This window comes from Hypanus sabinus, chromosome 10 (assembly GCF_030144855.1).
Source record: "Hypanus sabinus isolate sHypSab1 chromosome 10, sHypSab1.hap1, whole genome shotgun sequence".
Classification (NCBI taxonomy): Eukaryota; Metazoa; Chordata; class Chondrichthyes; order Myliobatiformes; family Dasyatidae; genus Hypanus; species Hypanus sabinus.
The window spans coordinates 80,799,047-80,817,445 of NC_082715.1; the positions used below are offsets into that span (position 1 = coordinate 80,799,047).

At 42.0% G+C, this 18,399-nt stretch overlaps 1 protein-coding gene across 2 annotated transcripts in view; it reads right to left on the minus strand.

The window, feature by feature from the left end:
- LOC132400817 (TATA-box-binding protein) overlaps positions 1–18,399 on the minus strand; it is a 49,206-nt gene that overhangs the window by 16,622 nt on the left and 14,185 nt on the right. For both annotated transcript variants that reach the window (XM_059982215.1, XM_059982214.1), the window contains exons 4-5: positions 6,308–6,395; positions 4,161–4,252 (exon numbers count right to left, since the gene is read on the minus strand). In XM_059982215.1, the coding sequence (XP_059838198.1) occupies positions 4,161–4,252; positions 6,308–6,395 (180 nt within the window). The remainder of the gene's footprint in view (positions 1–4,160; positions 4,253–6,307; positions 6,396–18,399) is intronic.

Below are 18,399 nucleotides of genomic sequence, written 5' to 3' on the forward strand. Positions count from 1 at the left end.
AACCAAGTCCATCTGACCCAAAAGGACTGCATTCCTTTTCAACTAAATCAGATACCTCAGACTTTTCCTGAGTTTCATTACTAGGATCAGTACCATGTGCATCCACATCCTGAACACACTCAAACAGGACATCTGCCTCTTCCAGGCTTTCAATACCCATCCCCTTTTCAAATTCTAAATTCCCCTGATCCTCCCAGTTACTCTCTGGGCAACTCCCATCCAGAGTAAACTCAACCCTGCTGGTTAAAACAATTTCATCTGCTAACCAACATACTCCTTCAAGGTAACGGCATCCTTTTCATCTAGGACTGCCCTTATATCATCGGGAACACATTTAAAATTTTCAACTTCTTCAAACAGTTCGGTCAAGCCAGACAAATCATCCATGTCCAACCCTGGACCTTCAAACTGCCTAATCTGTTTCTCATCTTTACTCCGTGCCTCTATACATTCCCTCCTGGCTAAGGGTAGGTCTACCTCCTCTCCTTTACTCTCTTTCACCTCCCTATTCTCCGTCTTACTATCCCCTAACCCCTCTTGGTACAGGGTCAGTAAAAACGTCTCAGCCAAATCAACACAGGACTCAATTAAACTGGTCTCTTTCTCAGCTGCCTTTCTCAACATGCTACAAGTGATTGCGCATGCGGGATAGATCTTGGAATCTAGGGGTGGGTCCTCAGCCTTCACAGGCTTGCTCGTCAGCTTCACGGCTGAACACACCTCACCCCTACTAAATCAGTACCAAGAAGGACGTCCATGCCATCTCTTGGTAATTCTGACCGTACCGCTATTTCAACTGGTCCAGATACCAGGTCACAATTTATAATGATCCCATGCAAAGGTACAGCTTCTGTCCCTTTTCCTATGCCCCTCAAAACTACTTCTCCAGTCTCAGGACCAAAATTTAGTACGTTACTGAGAATCAATGACTGCTCAGCTCCAGTATCTCTCCAGATCCTCACTAGAACTGGGGTTTCTCCCTTTTTCACAGACACGGTCCCTTCTGAAATAAATTTCTCACGCCCCTCTCGTATTTTCTCTACCTGGGCCTTCTCGTCGATTTGCTGATTGACACAATACACCCAGCAGAGATTGCTGCGTTCCCTTTTCCTGTCTCCTTCCTCGGAGCAAAGCACTTAGATGCAATATGACCAACCTTTCCACAATTAAAACAGGTCAAGCCAGGAACCCTCCTGCCAGCCTGCTTTTCTTCCTCCTTACTTTTACCACTAGCTCCCGGCCTATTTTCTACCTCAGCCGGCGGGCTTTCTCTACTGTCCCTACAGTCTTTCTGGTAACTCTTATTCGAGGAAAACTTTGTCTTGTGGGTTAGGGCATATTCATCTGCGAACCTGGCAAATTCTGATATAGACTTATTCGGCTTCTCGTTCAAATACGTCCAGATATCATCTGAAACACAACCTTTAAATTCCTCAATCAGAATTAACTCTCTGAAATGATGGAAATCCTCCTCCACCCTTTCTGCCGCACACCAACGATCCAAGAGCACGCCCTTCTCATAGGCAAACTCTGCATACGTCTGATTCCACACTTTCTTTAAATCTCTGAACTTTTGTCTATATGCCTCAGGTATTAACTCATAGGTACGAAGAATGGCCTGTTTTACTTCCTCATAATTCTTAAGACTCCTCCACAGAAAACGCCGCATATGCCCGTTGTGCCTTCCCTTTTAACACACTTTGTAACAACGCCACCCACTGAAATCTGGGCCACTTCTGATTCACTGCCACCTTTTCAAAATGCAAGAAATAACTATCAAGATCTGTCTCCTCGAATGGAGGTACTAACCTAAACTCCCTACTAACATTAAACTTCTCCTCTTGGTCTGCCCCTTGGACTCTTCTCTCTTGCTTTAACTTCTCCATTTCCAGCTCATGCTGCCTCTGTTTCTCCTTTTCAGCTCTTTCCTTCTCCCTTTCCTCTGCTTCCAGCTGTTCTAACCTAAGTTCATGCTCCCTCTTCTTCTGTTCCGCATCCAGCCTCAATTTTTCCAACTCTAACTGAACTGCCCCACTAGCTGGTACCTTTTCAGGGATATGTTCCAATACCTCAGCCGAAAACACATCCTTCTCAATATAATACTGAGTTATGGCCCTCCGCATCTCCCACTTTTTCACTGACAACCTCACCTCTGTGAGATTTAATCCTTTCGCAATATTTACCAAGTCTGTCTTTGTGGCATCCTCTAGCGCCTTCAAAGTCAGGTTTTGTGTAAATTCGTCTACGTCCATCTTTGCTGGTTTCCCATCTGGTTACCCACACAACCAGATCAAAGTCTGGACTTAAAGCCCGATTCACTGGCCCTCCAATTTGGTGTCAAATCCCAGATGAGCCCCCAATTTGTTATAAACCCCGTAACTGGGTGTCTTACCAGCAAAAATAGAAATGTCCATTGGAGTCTGGTGATACTATTTTCAACAATATTTATTAGCAAAGATATACAAAATAATATCAATGCGAATATACAGAGAATATACTTTAGCAATACTAACCTAAAAGTGCGGGTATAATAATAATCACTAATGAAACAAGCTCTATCGTTGTCTAGGGGATAATGAATTGTCAGATGGAAATATAAAGTTCAGTTCAGTTCATGCAGGCTGCGGTAGTTGTTTGTCGGTGTGTTGCAATTGTTGGAGAGAGAGAAAGAGAGAAAACGTGTGAACGGTAACAGCGATTATCTTGCCAACCTTCCTTTCTGATTTTGATCCGTTGATGCGTTGTTCTTGTGGCCATTCATGTATGACCCCTTCGTCCTTTAGCTAGACCATTCTTCCGTGGTGGACGTCACCCAGGCAAGGGTGGACACACACACAAGCCCCCACCGGACTTGCTACAAAACACTGTGAGTTAAAATTTACCGAACCTTCGTTCGGTCTCCGGTCTCCCATCCTGTCTCATGGGGTTCTGATGCTCACTAGCATTTCTCCTGGTACGTCTGAAGGGTGTTACCCCAGACCTCACTTTTATCCCCACTCACGGGATCTCAGGTGTCAATCAGGTTGGGATGATGTAACCCATCAAACCAGCCCACTCTGGTTGCCCCTGAGGGGTTTCAATGAATAGAACAGTACCAAGTAAACAATCCTTCTCCAAAAGACAATAGCAGTAATCAATGGTTCCGTTCCTCTTTTGTTAGTAGCAGACATCCCACCTTAGCTGTGCCTCTCTCTCATTAACTTTCATGAGCTGTTATCAATAGCAACTGCCCTGGCAGATTTCCTTTTGTCTCTCTTACTTCCTTGTTAGCAGCATCGAAATAGTAGCGATTTGCGATTTTCCAAAAGGGGAGGGGGCATGGGCGACTCTGCACCCTTCTGCCCATCAGAGCTGTTCATCCTCTGAAACAATTTCTTCTACCAAAGTGCATGACCGTACACTTCCCAACACTGTATTCCGTCTTTCACTTCTTTGCCCTTCTCCTAATCTGTCTAAAGTCCTCCTGTAGCATCTCTTCTTCTTGAAAACTACCTGCCATAACATCTGCAAATTTGGCCATAAAGCAACCAATTCCATCATTCAAGTCATTGACAAATAACATAAAAGGAAGCGGTCCCAACGCAGACCCCTGTGGAATACCACAAATCAATGGCAGCCAACCAGAAAAGGCTCCCTTTACTCCTACTCTTTGTCTCCTGCCAATCAGCCAATGCTTTATCCATGCTAGTATTTTTCCTTTAAATCCATGGGGTCAACTTGTTAAGCAGCCACATGTATGGCATCTTGTTAAAGGCCTTCTGAAAATCCAAGTACACAACTTCCACTGATTCTGCTTTGTCTATCCTGCTTGTTATTTCTTCAAAGAATTCCAACAGATTTGTCAGGTAAGATTTTCCCTTAAAGAAACCATGCTGACAATAGCCTACTTTATCATGTGCCTTCAAGTACCCTGAAACCACACTGCTTCTTTCCAGTGAATATTTTTACCAATTTCAGATCATTAAGGAGGAATGTGCAGTAAACCCACTGCATCAACTACTTGAATATAGTTATAAAACATATACTATTACTGGTCCAGCATTTGATACAGAAAGAATAAATTGAAAACTCCAAAAAGATTAACAAGGAGATTAGTTTTGCATATTATTTTCTTAGTAAAAAGTATTATCAAAAATATGGTTAAAAATCAACACCCATACCTCTTTGCACCAGTACACACCATTTTCCCAGAGCTGAAAATAAGCGCAGTTGTACGAGGTTCCCGGATTCTCATGATGACAGCAGCAAAACGCTAAAAAAAACATTTAAGTGAGTTACATTTATGCCAATACCGACAGTTTCCTATATACAGTCGCCCATTGTAACTAAGAACCTCAGGATTCAGCATCAGTGTTACATAGCCTACGAAGATAAAAGATTAAAGATAGTATTCAGGAAAGCTTCCCCCCTCCCCCCACATTTTGCTAACTTGAATGGCTGATAACAAAAATGGGCTCCATTATGTGGAAATAGTTACAATACCTCTCATCTTCAAATCTATAATTTATTTTACAATATACCATATGTGGGGTGGGTGTGCTTGATTGAGGAGGATACAAAATGGAAGCAAACCCCTTTGCTCTAAGGTGTCCATATTGAGCATTAAATATCCAGTTTTCCATTAATCCTATCTGAAACTACTTTTTATGCTTTCCACGTTTCTCACTGATTACATGTCCCTCGACCGTCCATGATACTAACTCTCATCTGCATGCTAGGGATAATTTACACTGGCCAATTAGCCTAGCAATATGTCTTCAGGATGTAGGAGGAAATCAGAGCATCTGGAAAGAAACCCATAGTCACTTAGAGAACATGTAAATGTAGACAACACCAGAAGTCAAATCAGTGTTTTGCCTTTTGGTCAAGATGGCGCCAGCGATCCTTTGGGTGGCATCATCCAGATAGTTAATCATTTCAGCTTTTCTACATCTTCTACTTATTCTTTTTAACATAATTTTGTTTTTGAAACTGCTGGAGCCTGTGAATTAGTCTGTAGAATAACTGAATGAGTAGTGTTTTGCTATACCTGAGAAAACTCCAGGAGAGAAATGCAAGCACAAGCTACCACAAGGAGAAGCTCGGAGATGAAATGAGGGGCTATTGGAGTATAAAGGTTGCATTGTTTGCTGTGTAATCAAAACTATGTAGTCAGCTTTGAATTTGCTATGCATGTATCCAATTTAGTAGGAGAATGAAATCTTAAGAATGTAGAAGACAATGGTGTGTTAATGAGAGGTAGCTAAGAGATGTAGATTAGAACAGGATTAAGTCAATGGGTAGAAACAATAGTGGCAGATGTGATACGCAACTATAGACTGATTGGATATGCTAATATAACTAAACCAGGAGATTGCTATAAAAAATGCTATGTACAAGGATCGGTGGGCAATCGGCAACTAGCTCAATGACTGTCTCAGGCTTTGATTTGCAAATTAAAGTTTAATACCTCTTAAAGAATCTTCTGCGTCTCCTGGTCGTTTGTGGGGCACGAGAAACCACGACAGGGCCAAGATTAAATACATTTCTCATCAATTAAAGCTCTGAGGAAGATTGAAACCAAGGCAAATGCAGAGAACGAATGGTTCTTAGAGGGACTGCTGGGTCCTGATGCTCTTGGAGATGTTATCGAAATTCTGAAATTTATGGATTGGACTGTGATTCATATTGACCTCTTTCAGTTCTATGTTTTATTTCGTGTTGTCATTCATTCTTTCTTGTTGCCCATTGGCAGGCTGAGGGTTTGGCTGATCAGTTAAGTTTTTGTGTGAGAGATGGGTTGGGGGTGTTTGGGGTTTGCAAGTTTTTGTTTCTTTGTCTTTTTGTGTGGGGGGGGGAAGGATTGATGTGCTTCTTTCAACTATTTGAATGGTTTTCTGTATTCTATGGCTATCTGGAGAAGGGACAAATCTCAGAGTTGTATTCTGCATATATACTTTAATAATAAAATGAACCTTTGAATCAAACCTAAGTGGCTGAAGTTCTGCTTGCTGTGTCACCTTTATATTAAACATGAAGAAGAAAGCATAAGGCCAGATATTTGAGATAGGGATAGAAGTCAAAATAATTACTTTCTGTTCTCTGAGTCTCATTTCATGACCAGCTACTCATACACATTGACAGACCATACTACTGAAGTTTACACATAACACTGAGAAATATTTAATAAGAAAATGGATTTCCCTCAACTGCAATATTTTTAATAAAATCTGGTGGTTCAGTAAGATAACTTAAGGGTTAAAATCATGATCAACCCATTCAATACACTGCAAGTAGTATTTGGTTCAATAAAGGACATGACATTCACCTTTGGATTATATTCAGCATTTCTTGCTCGAAGAGCTATTGTCTTCAGATCCAATTTGCAACCCAGATTGACTGTAGACACAATATTTCTAGGCACAAAAAATTAATATTCTTTATAGAAGAAACTGATATTTAATAACATAACAGATCTTTGAAAGTTTCAAATATATTAGTACAAGAATACTAATACTTAAAACATATTATTCTAAGGAAATAAGCTTGAAGGAAGATTAGTTGTAGATAATGAAACACTGATATTTTTGAGTATGAAATCAAAATTAAAGTTTACAATTCCAGTTATTTTAAAATTTTGCATTTATATTAGATCTTTAATAAAATCATTCCAAGTAACTTCTTAGATGCATTATCACAGAGAATTTTACACCAAGGCACATATTGAGATTAAAATGGGAAACCCTTTAAATATTTCAAAGAAGAGAGGGGTGAGATGGGCAGCCATATTGTGACCATAATGGTGAAGTTTGAAAACTAAGGTCAAGAGTCAAGAATTGAAGGGATAGATAGATCTCAGATTGTTATGCGATGGAGGCAAAAGAGGGCCAGACCATGTTGGTACCCAAACCTACACTAAAGGAGAAACATTTAAGATGCATTGTTGGACTGTAGGGTGGAAAAGAAAGAGGCAAATTCAAGACTACATTTATGTAATCAACTGTACAAGCAAATATACAATATAATTCATAAAGGATTACAGTGAAGTAGATGGGTGATCAATTTTCATGTCGTACATAAGCTTATAATTAGTGGCCATACACATGTGCATCAATTTTATAAATAACAATAATCCTATTGAAAATGTTAATTGCTGCAGACTTGTGATTTCTCATTCTGAGGTAAGCTCCTTGGTGTATATTTACTATAGCTTGCTCAAAAGAGATAAATTGCATTTTTGTAGCACATTTTAAGATCTCCAAAGTATTAGTCAATGAAGCAGTTTTAAAGTGTAGTCACTGTGGTGTATATACTCTATCTAGTTGACATAAACTATAGGTCCAGGTAATATATTTCCAAATCAAATTCCCATCAGATCCTGTGTAATACTTGTAATTCAAAATAAAATATTCAAAATACAAAATTGTTAGTTCAACTACGAGGGAGGACCCAGTATAACACTACAAGGAAACATGACTAAATGTTAAACCTGTTATTAACATCACTTAGATTAGATTAGATTCAACTTTATTATCATTGTGCCAAGTACAGATACAAAATCAATGAAATACAGTTAGCATCTAACCAGAAATGCAAAGAATAGTGTTATTTACAAAATAACTTTGCATAAAAAGTAAGTGCTACAGCACACAAATATAAAAGTACTAAGACAGTATAATATGGGTGCAGTACTGCTTAGCGCTATACTGTGAGGTTCAGCAGGGTCACAGCCTCAGGGAAGAAGCTTTTCCTGAAGATGCTGGTGTGGGAGCGGAGGCTCCTGTAGCACCTACCAGATGGGAAGAGAGTTAAAAAGTCCATGGTTAGGGTAAGATGCATCCTTGATCATGTTTTTCGTCCTGCCCAGGCAGCATTTATGGTAGGTGTTCTCAATGGTGGGTAACTGGGTGCCAATAATCCATTGGGCAGTTTTCACCTCACGCTGGAGTGCTTTGTGGTCCGATACAGGACAATTGCCATACCACACTCAGATGCAGTTGGTGAGTATGCTCTCAATAGTACAGTGGTAAAAGTCCGTCAGTATCATGTGACCGAGGTGAACTTTCTTGATGCTCCGCAGGAAATAAAAGCGCTGTTGCACCTTTTTGATCAGGATGGAGGAGTTCAAGGACCAGGTGAGATCCTCCAAAATGTGGACACCAAGGAATTTGAAGCTTGATACATGCTCCACTACAGCTCCGTTCATGTAGATGGGGATGTGAGTGTGGCTCCTAGCATGCCTGAAGACCACAGTGATCTCCTTGGTCTTCTGGGCGTTAAGGATCAGGTTGTTGTCGGCACACTAGGTGGCCAGGTGCTGGACCTTGTCCCTGTAGGCCATCTCATCATCCCTTCTGCTCAGGCCAACCACCGTGGTGTCGCCTGTGAACTTGATTATGGAGTTAGAATCATGTACAGGAACGCAGTCATGGGTGTAAAGGGAGTACAGAAGAGGGCTCAGCACACAGCTGAGTGGAGAAGGAGAGGTTGTCTAACTTAACAGACTGGGGTTAAGATGGTTTCTTAGATTTAACACACAAACAAGGTTGGTAACACACACAAAATGCTGCCTGGCTGACAGAGTTCCTCGAGCATTTAGCATGCAATAATTTCCAACGTGGGCAGATGTTGTGAAACGAGGTTGGTGTTAAGCAATTCTTGTAGTTCCTTCAAACCAGTACCAAAACGTCTACCGTTAGGCTGAGAAGAATGTCTTCTTCCCCCTCTGGAATGTTGCCTGCTTATTTCTAGATAAAATATAAAAAGTTGCTTTGTATTTCTAAATTAAAATCTGACTAAAGAAAATCCTTTCTTTTAATTATAATTCCATAAAAGCATCAGACATTGGAGCAGAATTAGGCCATTCAGTCCATCAAGTCTGCTCCACCATTCAATCACTGCTGATTTATTATCCCTCTCAACCCCATTCTCCTGCCTCCTCCCTGTAACCTTTGATGCCATTACTAATCAAGAACTTATCAATCTCTGGTTTAAATATACCCAAAGACCTGGCCTCTACAGCTGCCTTTGGCAATGAATTCCACAGATTCACCACCTTCTGATTGAAGAATTCCTCATTTCTGTTCCAAAGGGATATCCCTCTACTCTGAGACTGTGTCCTCCAGTTCTAGGCTCCTCCACTATTGGAAACATCCTCTTTACATTCACTCTTTCTAAGTCTTTCAATATTTGATGGGCTTCAAAGAGATCCCACTCCCTCATTCTTCATAGTCCAGCAAGTACTAGCCCAGAGCCATCAAATCCTCTTCTTACATCGCCAGAATCATTCTCATGAACCTGCTCTAGATCATCTCTAATGTCAGCACATCTTTTCTTAGATAAGGGGCCCGAAATTTCTCAGAATACTCCAAGTGCAATCTGACCAATGGCTTACAAAGCCTCACATTACATCCTTGCTTTTGTATTCGAGTCCTCTTATAATGAATACAAACATTGCATTTTCTTCCCTTACCACTGACTCAACCCACAAGATAACCTTTATGGAATCCTGCTTAAGGATTCCCAAGTCCCTTTGCACCTCTAATTTCTGGATTTTCTCCCCGTTTAAAAACTAGCCTTTGTTCCTTCCACCAAAATGTATGACCATTCACTTCCCTACACGATATACCATCTGCCACTTCTTTGCCCATTCTCTTCATGTCTAAGTCCTTCTGCATACTCCCTGCTTGCTCAACACTACTTGCCCCTCCACTTGTCTTTGTATCACCTGCAAACTTGGCCATGAAGCCATCAATTCCATTATGCAAATCATCGACATATGATGTGAAAAAGAAGTGGTCCCAACACCAACCCCTACAGAACAACACTAGTCACCTGCGACCAACTAGAAAAGGCCCTCTTTATTCCCAAACTTTGCCTCCTGCCAGTCGGCTAATCTTCTATCCATGCTACTATTCTTTCCTGTAAAACAATGGGCTCATATCTTGTTTTGCAGCCTCATGTTCAATACCATTCTGAAAGGTATTGAAAGGCTTTCTGAAAAACCAAGTAAATAACATCCACTAGCTCTCCTTTGTCTATCCTGGCTGCTTACCTAGAAAGCCAGGATACCCAAACCCAAACTTGCAAAAAAAAACTGTTTCCTTAATGTAGGAAACAAAGAGTAGAGACAAAAAATACAAGTTAGAGGGATTTTAATCCATGAGGAAAAGCCAATATCATACCTGCAGAGGTGCCCTCAATTACACAATAATTAAAACTTCCTTCCGACATAGACATGTTGTGAGCTATGTTAACCAATGCAATTTTAAGTGAAATGTGATTTAACTTTAGTACAAGAGTTGCTGTAGAGGCTGACATCAAATTCTTTCACTTGCACAAAAGCCAATCTCCTGAAATTCATCAAACTTCTTTTCATCATTAAGACATTCTATATCAATAGACAATAGAGGCAGAAGTAGACCATTCGGCCCTTCGAGCCTGCATCATTCTGAGATCATGGCTGATCAACTACTATCAATACCCGGTTCCTGCCTTGTCCCCATATCCCTTGATTCCTCTATCCATAAGATACCAATCTAGCTCCTTCTTGAAAGCATCCAGAGAATTGGCCTCCACTGCCTTCCGAGGCAGTGCATTCCAGATCCCCACAACTCTCTGGGAGAAGAAGTTTTTCCTTAACTCTGTCCTAAATGACCTACCCCTTATTCTCAAACCATGTCCTCTGGTACTGGACTCTCCCAGCATCTGGAACATATTTCCTGCCTCTATTTTGTCCAATCCCTTAATAATCTTATATGTTGCTCTCAATCTCCTTAATTCCAGCGTGTACAAGCCCAGTCTCTCTAACTCTCTGCGTAAGACAGTCCTGACATCCCAGGAATTAACCTTGTGAATCTACGCTGCACTTCCTCTACAGCCAGGATGTCCTTCCTTAACCCTGGAGACCAAAACTGTACACAATACTCCAGGTGTGGTCTCACCAGGGCCCTGTACAAATGCAAGAGGATTTCCTTGCTCTTGTACTCAATTCCCTTTGTAATAAAGGCCAACATTCCATTAGCCTTCTTCACTGCCTGCTGCACTTGCTCATTCACCTTCAGTGACTGATGAACAAGGACTCCTAGATCTCTTTGTATTTCTTCCTTACCTAACTCTACACCTTTCAGATAATAATCTGCCTTCCTGTTGTGACTCCCAAAGTGGATAACCTCACACTTATTCACATTAAACTATCAGCATTCAAACTTCCAATATAGCAGAGGCCAAGTAAAACTTTGATTAAAAAAAACCTGTACTACAAGATTCAAGTTTGTTTAATGTCATTTCCAGTACACAAGTGTACAGGGGTCAGCTACCTTTACTACTGAAAGAGCCATTTGGACCCGTTTCCCACAGAAAAGAAAACATTGGGAGCCACAAAACCCGTTTGACATTTAAAATGAAATAACACTGCATTCAACGCTTTTTTTGCCTTTATGCTATGTATAAACAAACTATAATGTGTTGCATTTATGAAATTGATGAATTCCTGCAGAGAAAACGAAATTACATTTCTGCATGCAACAAAAACATTTTGAACTCCGAAAAAAAGACGTTGGGTTGAAGGTTACTTTTAAGTAAAATACTCAATGTCTATTTGAGTCCTTCTTGTATTTATGAAAAACGCCGAACTTAAATTTTCCGCCAGCAGCAAACCAAAAATAACGTCAGCCAGCTGTCAACCTGAAAAATAAAAGGTCTATTTCACTGAACAGTGAAAAAATATGAATATACGTAAAATAATAGGCAATTAAAATATTTATCATACTTGGTTAATGGGATTTCTGCTCCTGGACCTCAGCGCACAGCGTCTGCACATCAGGGCTGTATGACGTCACCTTCATCTTTACACAGGATCGCAAGCCGTCATCTGTGAGGCATGCGCGATGTTTGTTTTTAATAAAGTTCATGGTGGAGAACACCTGCTCACATACATATGTGGATCCAAAAATCGACAGGACTCCAAGCGCATACTTTTTAATGTTTACATAAATGTTGGGGATAGCATTCCATGTTTCGAACACAAGTTTGTCCGGTTCGGGGAGGTTTTCAATATCACTCCATTTGTGTTTCTGAGCAAGAACGGCCTTCTGACGGGCAACATCTTCAAGGTCTGCTGTCAAGCGTCTAAACTTGGACACCCATATGTCTTTGTCGGCTATGTCGGCCAGTTCCATCTCAAGATCAGGTTGACTCACACCTGCCAATGCAGTCGTATTCAGTAGGGATGGATCGATGCTTAGGGGAGTGACCGGGAAGGATAATGTGTGTTTTTCCTCTCTGAACTCACAGAAGCGTTTCCCAAACGATGTTTGCATTGCGATGATTGCAGAATGTAAATACTCCGAATTTATCATGTCGTGACTTTGTTTGAACTCTCTCAAATTGGGGAAGTGAGACAATGTGCCTTTCTGTAAATCTCTGGCAAGCACTGTCAACTTGCGCTCGAATGCCAAAACATCCTCCAACATGTGTAGGGCTGTACGTCCTTTCCCCTGAAGAGCTGTGTTCAGCATGTTCAGGTGCGCTGTCATGTCTACCATGAAGTGTAGCTTTTCCAGCCACTCTGGCTGTTCCAGCTCAGGAAAGGTGAGCCCTTTGCTGCCCAGGAAAGTTTTCACTTCTTCCAGACACGCGACAAAGCGTTTCAGCACCTCCCCTCTGGACAGCCACCGGACTTTGTTGTGCAGCAGGAGATCAGAATATGCGCTTTCCAGCTCGTCCAGTAACAAACGGAATTGACGGTGATTTAAACATTTTGCCATTATTTTATTGACAATCTGAATGACAACATCCATTCCGGAAGAAATGTTTGAGCGCACAGTGCCTCTTGGTGCAAGATGCAGTGAAAAGTCAGCAGCTTTCTGTCCAGTGATTTCTGCAGTAAAGCCACAAATTTTCCAAAGCCACAGGGAGCCGCAGCACAGAGATGAAAGAGGCGCATGCGGATCCGGAGCCGCGGGTTGCCGACCCCCGGTACAGGAGAATGAAATAATTGTTATTTGGATCCAATGCAGCACAAAAACTCCACAATAAGATAAAGAACACAATAAATATAAGATAGCTTATATCCATAGATTGATTGTATGTCCATAAAATGACACTAGGCACAGGAGTGTCTGTACATAGGATGACTGACAGGAAATGATAAAGTAATGGTGGTGTGGGTTGTGGAGGGGTAGGTGGGTTGAGGAGTTGATCAGCCTTACTGCTTGTGGACAGTAACTGTTTTTAAGTCTGGTGGCTGACATGGATGGTATGTAGCCTCCTCCCTGATTGAAGTGGGACAAACAGTTGAAGAGCAGGTTGGAAGGAACCCTTCATGTTACCGTTCTTGTTCTGTCATCTTTCTGTATGTGTCAATTTTGGTGGGTAGGTTGGTGTTGGCAATGTGTCGAGCAGTTTTGACTATTGTTATGAATGCACAACAGCTCTGAGGGGCCGAAGGGGCGGGGGGAACCCCTCCTTTGTGAGAATCGCAAGATCACTGTTCAGGAGACCCAGGAAATGGGAGAGAGAGACGTGCCGAATACCTCGTTCCACCGTGATGCAAAATAATGCGACATTGACCATTGTCTCCTGGAGACCACGTTTGTGGATTAGGGACTATGCCACATGCAAGCCCTCGGGCAAAGTGGGCTGGTTGAGAGAGAGATCGCATCATCCCAACCTGATTGACATCTGAGACCCCTGTGAGGAAGTATAAAAGAGGGTCTGGGGGAACACCCCCTTCAGATGCACCAGAAGAAACGCTGACGATCCCGTAGTAGCAGGAAGCCATTTGAAGGAAGTCACGTGTGTTCAATTCTGTTGCTGGAATCGGTGACTGGAACCAAGGAAACCAGCTTTTAGCTAACAACAGGGAAGCCCGCTCCCCTGATTCAACGGATTCGCTTCATAAAAGACCCGGGCAAGTTTCTTTTCTCACCAACCTCTCTCTCTCCAACAAGTGAAAACCCAGCGTTCCCCCCCCCCCCCAAAAGGCTGAGGCCTGCAGGAACTGAGTGACTTTTATATTTCCATCGGACAATATATTATCCCCTAGACCGGGGGTCGGCAACCCGCGGCTCCGGAGCCACATGTGGCTCTTTTACGTCTGTGCTGCGGCTCCCTGTTGCTTTGGGAAATAATTGGTCAGTATTTAATTAAAATGTATTTTATGTTAGTTTGTTAGTTTTTGAAATGTAATTCTAAATTTGAAGATTATGGTGATCTTGTACAATCTAAATAAGACGTTGTGGCGACCCATTTCCTGACACATCCGAACCAGCTCACAATTAGCCAGCGTTCAGGCTAAGGGAGATAGCCTACGGGGGTTTGTGAGTACGTGTCTTTTGCAGCATCCGCGCCCATGGGGGGCGGGTTGAGGGAGGCTTAAAAGCAAGGCTGTTTAGTTCGAATAAAGCTATCTTTGACTGCAGTTTACTGACTGTGTGTAGCACACCGCTACAATGTGTTTTTATCGCTGGCTGTCCAGAGGGGAGGTGCTGAAACGGTTTGCCGCGTGTCTGGAAGAAGTGAAAACTTTCCTGGGCAGCAAAGGGCTCACCTTTCCTGAGCTGGAAAAGCCAGAGTGGCTGGAAAAGCTACACTTCATGGTAGACATGACAGCGCACCTGAACACGCTGAACACAGCTCTTCAGGGGTAAGGACGTACAGCCCTGCACATGTTGGAGGATGTTTTGGCATTCGAGCGCAAGTTGACAGTGCTTGCCAGAGATTTACAGAAAGGCACATTGTCTCACTTCCCCAATTTGAGAGAGTTCAAACAAGGTCACGACATGATAAATTCGGAGTATTTACATTCTGCAATCATTGCAATGCAAACATCGTTTGGGAAACGCTTCTGTGAGTTCAGAGAGGAAAAAAAACACATTATCCTTCCTGGTCACTCCCCTAAGCATCGATCCATCCCTACTGAATACGACTGCATTGGCAGGTGTGAGTCAACCTGACCAAGTATGATAAATATTTTAATTGCCTATTATTTTACGTATATTCATATGTTTTCATTGTTCAGTGAAATACTCCTTTTATTTTTCAGGTTGACAGCTGGCTGACGTTATTTTTGGTTTGCTGCTGGCGGCAAATTTAAGTTTGCCGTTTTTCATAAATACAAGAAGGACTCAAATAGACGTTGAGTATTTTACTTAAAAGTAACCTTCAACCCAACGTCTTTTTTTCAGAGTTCAAAATGTTTTTGTTGCATGCAGAAATGTAATTTCGTTTTCTCTGCAGGAGTTCATCAATTTCATAAATGCAACACATTATAGTTTGTTTATACATAGCATAAAGGCAAAACAAAACATTGGATGCAGTGTTATTTCATTTTAAATGTCAAACGGGTTTTGCAGCTCCCAGTGTTTTCTTTTCTGTGGGAAACGGGTCCAAGTGGCTCTTTCAGTAGTAAAGGTTGCTGACCCCTGCCCTAGACAAACGATCGAGCTGTTTCTTATTGATGGTTATTATTAGACCCGTGCTTTTAGATTTGAGTAGTGACGATGTATATTATCTGAATGTTTGTATTAATCTTATTTTTGTGCCCCTTCATAAATAAAGACTTTTAAAAATAGTACCATCGGACTTCAACGGACCTCTCTATCTTTGCTGGTAAGTGATCCAGTTACGGGATTTCGTAACACTATGCACTATATGGCCTCCCTGTCTGCTGCAGTGCTGATCAAGGACTAAATTTGCAGCTTGCTCCCGTCCACGCTAGTCTCCCTACAATTTACCTACTGACACAACCCACTGACAGATGATGCAATAGCCACAGCTCTACACGCCATCCTTACATGCCTAGAGAAGAGGGATGCTTATGTGAGAATGTTGTTCTTGGATTGCAGTTCAGCATTCAACACCATAATTCCCTCCAGGCATGACAAAAAGCTCAGAGACCTCAGCCCTCACCCTGCCTTGTACAGCTGGATCTTGGACTTTCTGTCAGAACACCAGCAAGTGCTAAGAGTGGGTTCCCGTACCTCTGCCCCTCAACACAGGCGCCCCCCAGGACTGTGTCCTAAGCCCCCTCCTTTACTTTCTGCACGCCCATGACTATGTCACCACCCACAGCTCCAGTCTAATTAAATTTGCTGATGATACTACATTGATTGGCCTTATCTTAAATAATAACAAGGCAGCCTACAGAGAAGTCATCACCTTGACACAGTGGTGTCAAGAAAACAACGTCGCAAAAACGAAGGAGCTGGTTGTGGACTACAGGAGGAACGGAGACAGACTCACCCCTACTGACATCAATGGATCTGGGGTTGAGAGGGTGAACAGCTTCAAGTTCCTCGGTATACACATCACCGAGGACCTCACTTGGTCTGTACATACCAGCTGTGAGGTATATAAAAAAAAATCACAACACTTCCTTAACCTCAGACAGTTGAAGAAGTTCGGCTTGAGTCCCCAAATCCTAAGGACTTTCTACAGTGGTACAATTGAGAGCATCCTGACTGGCTGTATCACTGCCTGGTATGGGAACTGTACTTCCCTCAATCACAGGACTCTGCAGAGAGTGGTGCGGACAGCCCAGTGCATCAGTGGATGTGAACTTCCCACTATTCAGGACATTTATAGCAACGAGTGCGTAGAGAGGGCCCGATGGATCATTGGGGACCGAATCACACCAATTACAAATTGTTCCAGCTGTTACCATCCGGGAAACAGTACTGCAGCATTAAAGGCAGGACCAACAGGCTCTGGGACAGCTTCTTCCACCAGGCCAACAGACTGATTAATTCATGCTGACGCAATTGTATTTCTAAGCTACATTGACTGTTCGGTTGTAAATCTTACTGTACATACTATTTATTACAAATTACTATAAATTGCACATTCAGACAGAGACATAACAAAGATTTTTGTTACTCATGTATGTGAAGGATGTAAGAGATAAAGTCAATTCAATAGGAGCTCTTCTCTCTGTAGGCCATCTCAATGCTGCTGGTGATGAGCCCCACCACTGTCATGTCATTGGCAAATTTGACAATGTGATTACTCAAATATTTGGCTGTGCAGCCATGTATGAGCGAAGTGCACACCAATAGGCTCAGCACACAGTGTTGAGGATGATGGGGAGAGAGGAGCAAGCAATTGTGCATCATGACTATCTGAGATCTATTGGTTAGGAAGTCCAACATCCAGTCGCAGTGGTGTATTTGGACCAAGGAGTAGTAGTTTGTTTACCAAGATTTGAGAGAAAATAGTGTTGAATGCCCAACTGAAAACCAGAAACAGCATTCTGACTCCTTGTTTTCTAGGTGTGGCAGGACCAGGTGCTATGGCATTTGTCATACAGCAGTTCTGTCAGTAAATTTATTAGTGGGTGTCCAATGTGGCATGTATGGAGTTTTTGATATTTGCCATCACCAGCTGTTGAAAGCACTTCATGATGATTGGTGTTGGTGGCACTGGGCAGTAGTCGTTGAGTTCTGAGGTGTAGAGATCTTTGGTACAGGGATGCTGGTAGCTGATTTGAAACATGTAGGAACAGCAGCCTAGATAAGTGAAGTGTTAAAAATGCTTGTGAAGACATCAGTGAGACAAGCACTTGGCCTGGGACATTGTCTGGTTCAGCTGCTTTATGGCGGTTGACTCTCTAGAGTCCTTCCCAAGTCTGATGCTGTTACAGACATTTCAGCTCACTTGTGAGGGAGGGGTAGCATTAGTGGCTGGCATTCTGTTGTGTGCCTGAAAAGTTGTTTAGAGTAACAGGGAGGAAGGAATCACTGGTACAGTCAAAGCTGTTTTTCCTTGCGTAATCAGTAATGTAATCAGTTATCAGATAGGTGGTCCTGAATTTTTTTTTGTGCTCAGGCAATCTTTGCCGTCTTCTGATTCAGATTCAGTTTATTGTCATTTAAAAACCACAAATGCAATGCAGTTAAAAAATGAGACAACATTCCTCCAGAATGATAACAACAAAGCACATGACAAAATAGACTACACCAGAAAATCCACATAACGTTTGGCAATCCCCAATCCAGAGTCCGGAGAGGCTGCTGCGTATTAATATCGCGCTACCATCTTAGCGCGTTTCCCAGAAAAGAGCTCCAAAGCCACCAGACAAAACAAGACCAAAAACTAAAGCTACAAGACCTGCACAAAACCACATAGTTACAACAGTGCAAACAAAACCATAATTTGATAAAAAAACAGACTATGGGCACAGTAAAAATAGTCCAAAGATGTTAAAAGACTATAAATTCGAAAGAAACCACCACACAGTTTCCACAAGTCCTCAGGGTCCTGATAGACTCGTCATCTCTTGGCTCCTAAGATAAGGCACCAGTTGTTCTGAATTAACAGAAAAGTTATTTCTTGTACTTCTGAAACCTTCTCATTTTATCACTTCACACGATGACTATTGAAATTTGTCCAAAATTTAAAATAAAGACTAGCAAAATGCAA